Genomic DNA, 5,346 nt, shown 5'->3' with positions numbered 1-5,346 from the left:
AGGCTGCACACAGGGAGGTTAAAGTATCAGTGACCTCAGTCTTTAATCGACACTCCAGAGTGAGGAACAGGCCTTAGGGGCCGGCTGAAATGCATTGCTCCCAAGGAATGCTGGGATTCCTTGGGACTTCAGCGGATGAGCTCCCTGGTGGTGGAACATGGGAGTGCATGCTTTACAGATACACAACATCACTCCCCACCCCCCGCCAAAGTCAAAGTGAAAACTATTTACAAGGTGAGGCGGTCGAAAGCCTTTCTTTCCCTGGTGGACCGCCTCGGTACAAATGTCTGTTCTGGTGTGTTGGTTGTGCCCTCGCTGGGCTGGCGCGTTGTTGGCCCTGCAGGGCTGCTAGGTGATCCTGGCCTTGCTGGGCCGTGATGGGTTCGATTTCCTGGTCCGGCGTGGTGTCGTTGATCCTTTGAGTGTGTGTTGTGGGCTCGATAAACGTGGTGTCTGCTGTGAATTGTTCAGGGCAGTCTGTGAACCGCAGCCTCGTTTGGTCCAGGTGCTTTCTGCAAATTTGTCCATTGTCTAGTTTGACTACAAACACCCTATTCCCTTCTTTAGCTATCACTGTGCCCGCGGTCTACTTGGGACCATGTCCATAGTTTAGCACATACACAGGGTCATTCAGATCAATTTCCCGTCACACGGTGGTGTGACCATCGTTTACATTTTGTTGCTGCCTCCTGCTCTCTACCTGATCATGCAGGTTAGGGTGAACCAGCGAGAGTCTGGTTTTAAATGTCCTTTTCATGAGTAGCTCAGCCGAGGGCAGCCTTGTGAGTGAGTGGGGTCTCGTGCGGTAGCTGAGCAGTACTCGGGACAGGTGGGTTTGAAGTGAGCCTTCTGTGACTTGTTTAAGGCTCTGTTTGATGGTTTGTACTGCCCATTGGAGGCTGGTTTAAACGGGGCTGAGGTGACATGTTTGATCCCATTCCGGGTCATGAATTCTTTAAATTTAGCACTGGTGAAACATGGCCCGTTGTCACTGACCAGTATGTCAGGCAGGCCGTGGGTGGCAAACATGGCCCTCAGGCTTTCAATAGTGGCGGTGGCGGTGCTTCCCGACATTATTTCACATGCAATCCATTTTGAATAAGCATCCACCACCACCAGGAACATTTTACCGAAAAACGGGCCCGCATAGTCGACATGGATCCTCGACCATAGTCTGAAGGTCCAGGACCACAAACTTAGTGGTGCCTCTCACGGTGCGTTGCTCAACTGAGCACATACTCTGCATTGCTGTACACAGGACTCTAAGTCAGAGTCGATACCGGGCCACCACATGTGGGATCTGGCTATCGCTTTCATCATTACTATACCCGGGTGTGTGCTGTGGAGATCCGAGATGAACGTCTCCCTGCCCTTTTTGGGTAGCACTACGCGGCTACCCCACAGCAGGCAGTCTGCCTGAATGGACAGCTCGTCCTTTCGCTGCTGGAACAGCTTGATTAGCTCTTGCATTTCAACGGGGATTTTTTTCCCCCATACCCAGTTCTCACCCTTGCGCAATAACACATGTAGGGGCTCTAAAAGGGTGCTTAACCCCTGTAGGAAGTTACCAAAATAATTGAAGAGTCCTAGGAACGACCGCAGCTCCGTGGCATTCTGTGGCCTGGGCGCATTCCTGATAGCCTCTGTCTTGGCGTCTGTGGGCCGAATGCCATCCGCCGTGATCTTTCTCCCCAAAAACTCCACTTCTGTTGCCTTGAAGACGCATTTCGACCTCTTCAGCCGCAGCCCTACACGATCCAGTCACTGGAGGACCTCCTCCAGGTTTTGTAGGTGCTCAGCGGTGTCCCGACCCATGAGCAATATGTCGTCCTGAAAGACCACCGTGTGTGGTACCGACTTAAGTAGGCTCTCCATGTTTCTCTGGAAGATCGCTGCAGCTGACCGAATTCCAAACGGGCATCTGTTGTAGATGAACAGTCCCTTTTGCGTGTTGATTCAGGTGAGGCCCTTCGAAGACTCCTCCAGCTCCTGCGTCATGTAGGCCGAAGTCAGGTCGAATTTGGTGAACATCTTGCCTCCTGCCAGCGTCGCAAATAGGTCGTCTGACTTAGGTAGCGGGTATTGGTCCTGTAGCGAGAAACGATTAATAGTTACTTTATAATCGCCGCAAATCCTGACCGTGCCATCACTTATGAGTACTGGAACAATCGGGCTGGCCCACTCGCTGAATTCCACTGGGGATATGATGCCCTCGCGTTGCAGCCTGTCCAGCTCGATTTCCACTCTCTCCCTCATCATGTGAGGTACCGCTCGCGCCTTGTGGTGAATGGATCGTGCCTCTGGGACCAAGTGGATCCACACCTTCGTCCCAGAAAAGTTTCCAATGCCTGGCTCAAAAAGGGAAGGAAATTTGTCAAGAACCTGGGTACATGAGGCCTCATCGACATGTGATAGCGCTCGGATGTCATCCCAGTTCCAGCGGATTTTGCCCAGCCAGCTCCTTCCAAGCAATGTGGGGCCATCGCCCGGGACAATCTAGAGTGGCAGTTCGTGCACCGTGCCCTCGTAGGTGACCTTGACCATGGCGCTGCCCAGGACAGTGATAAGCTCTTTGGTGTATGTTCTCAGTTTCGTGTGGATGGGGCTCAGGGCTGGTCTGAATGTCTTGTTGCACCACAATCTCTCAAACGTCTTTTTATTCATGATGGATTGGCTAGCGCCAGTGTCCAGTTCCATGGCTACGGGTAAGCCATTCAATTTTATGTTTAGCATTATAGGTGGACATTTCATCGAAAATGTGTGCACCCTGTGTACTTCAGCATCTGCCTCCTCTCTCTGAGGCTCGAAATTGTTCTGATCCACCATGGACCGATCTTCCTCTGCCACGTGGTGGTTAGTAGGTTTTGTCAAGCTTGCAGCTCATTTGCAAGCTCGTTGGAGGTGCCCCATTGTTCCACAGCTCTTGCAAACAAACACTTTGAAGTGGCATGAATAGGCTGAATGGAAGCCTCCACAACGCCAACAAGGTGTGAATTGCCTTGCATTCATCCTTTGTTGGGGACTCCGAATCACCTGGCACCTGAGGCCTGCTGGCAGTTGCAGACTCGTGGGTTCTGCCCTATACATTTCTGCTTGCAAACACAGTTCCAGTTAATTTATGAACATTGCTAGCACTTGTGTGCTGAGAGATTTATTTGGTGTTATCACTGGTGGACATAAACGCCTGTGCTATCGCAATGGCCTTACTGAGGGTCGGTGTCTCGACAGTCAAAAGTTTTCGTAGGATGGTCTCGTGGCCAATGCCCAGTACAAAAAAGTCTCTGAGCATTTGCTCCAGGTAGCCATCAAACTCACATTGTCCTGCAAGTCGCCTTAGCTCGGCGACGTAGCTCGCCACTTCCTGACCTTCAGATCGCTGGCACGTGTAGAGCCGATACCTCACCATCAGCATGCTCTCCCTCAGGTTAAGATGCTTCCAAACCAGTGTACACAGCTCCTCATACGACTTATCTGTGGGTTTCACCGGAGCCAGAAGATTCTTCATAAGGCTGTAGGTCGGTGCCCCGCAGACTGTGAGGAGGACCGCTCTCCTTTTTGCAGCGTTTCCTTCTCCGTCCAGCTCGTTGGCTACAAAGTATTGGTCTAGCCATTCGACATAGGCTTCCCAGTCCTCACCCTCCGAGATCTTCTCCAGGATGCCCACAGTTTGCTGCATCTTTGCATTGGATTCATATTCTCGTCGCCAGTTATTGTGTTCCTAACACAGTTGAGGCTGCACACAGGGAGGTTAAAGTAACAGTAACCTCAGTCTTTAATAAGACACTCCAGAGTGAGGAACAGGCCTTCGGGGCTGGCTTATATACAGTGCTCCCAAGGGATGCTGTGATCCCTTGGGACTTCAGGGGATGAGCTCCCTGGTGGCGGAACACGGGAGTGCATGCTTTACAGATACACCACAATATCACCTTCCTTTCATCGTCCCTGGGTCAAAATCTTGGAATTCCCTCCTGAACAGCACTGAGAGTTCCTTCAGCACATGGACTGCAACGGTTCAAGTAGAAGACCCACCACAACCTTCCCAACGATGAGTAAGGATGGGCAATAAACACTGGCCTTGCTAGAGATGCCCATATCCCATGAATGAATACATTTGAAGTTATTAACAGATGATCTAGAGAATGTCCTAATGTTTACAGGTTTTCCAGAGATGGTACTAATATTTACACTGGGTCCCAGCATGATGTATAACATTCCTGTTATGTCCTTGCCTTACAGTTAACCTACTGACGATTGTGATCCTGACTCGGGGAAAGTGCGGTCTCTCCAAATGTGTCACTCGTTACCTGGTGGCCATGGCAGCAGCGGATCTACAGGTCGTTATCCTCGACCTGATATTGAGGCAAATTCCAGTTCGTTATTCGAGTCACTTCCATTTCGTGATGCCCATTCCTGTGTGTAATATCCACGCCGTCCTGCTGTATGCAGCCACAGACTGCTCTGTCTGGTTCACCGTCACTTTCACCTTCGATCGATTTGTGGCCATTTGTTGCCAGAAGCTGAAAACCAAATATTGCACCGAGAGAACAGCGGCTGTGGTTCTGGGAACAGTGACTGTGCTGAGCTGTTTAAAGGATATTTTCTGGTATTTTATGTTAACGGGTAAATATTACCTCTACAACGATCCCTGGTTTTGTTATGGACGAGATGGTGTTGTTGGTTCAAGAGTCTGGGCAATAATCGAACTCCTTCATTATATTCTCACCCCTTTTGTCCCATTTGTTCTGATCCTGCTGCTCAATGCTCTCACCGTCAGACACATTTTAGTGGCCAGCAGAGCTCGCAGGAGACTCCGGGGTCCCAGCCATGGGGGGGGTCCCAGAGACCCTGAGATGGAGAGCCGCAGGAAATCTGTCATTTTATTGTTTGTTATCTCGGGGAATTTCATCCTGTTATGGTCAACGTATATGGTGTATTCTATATGCAACCGACTGTGGTACATTGGATTTTATGCTGTATCTCTACCTCTCTATGTACAAGAGCTGGGCTTCATGCTGCAACTCCTGAGTTGCTGCACCAACACTTGTATTTATGCTGTGACCCAGACTAAGTTCAGAGAGCAGTTAAAGAATGTGATGAAATATCCCTTTAATAGAATTGTCAAATGTATTAAACAATAAGAACTGAAGATTTTTCAGCATCAGAACTGAATCCTATCTTATATTTTCACCAACCAGCTCACCCTGTGATATAGACACAGTGGGTCTGCTCTCCCCGGGGTCTGTGATACACAGTGGGCCTGGTCTGCTCTCCCCGGGGTCTGTGATACACAGTGGGCCCAGTCTGCTCTCCCCCCAGGGTCTGTGATACACAGTGGGCCCGGTCTGC

General features: G+C 50.3%; 1 protein-coding gene across 1 annotated transcript; it reads left to right on the top strand.

Annotated features, from left to right (window-relative positions):
• The first annotated feature begins 4,241 nt into the window (after positions 1-4,241).
• Positions 4,242-5,138, top strand: LOC139251243 (probable G-protein coupled receptor 139). Its single transcript, XM_070873213.1, has one exon. It carries the CDS (start codon positions 4,314-4,316, stop codon positions 5,136-5,138), a length of 825 nt encoding a protein of 274 aa, XP_070729314.1. The 5' UTR covers positions 4,242-4,313.
• Positions 5,139-5,346: the final 208 nt, after the last annotated feature.

The sequence above is a fragment of the Pristiophorus japonicus genome, unplaced genomic scaffold, assembly GCF_044704955.1.
Source record: "Pristiophorus japonicus isolate sPriJap1 unplaced genomic scaffold, sPriJap1.hap1 HAP1_SCAFFOLD_426, whole genome shotgun sequence".
In the NCBI taxonomy this organism is placed as follows: Eukaryota; Metazoa; Chordata; class Chondrichthyes; family Pristiophoridae; genus Pristiophorus; species Pristiophorus japonicus.
This window is presented reverse-complemented; position numbering and strand designations above follow the sequence as displayed.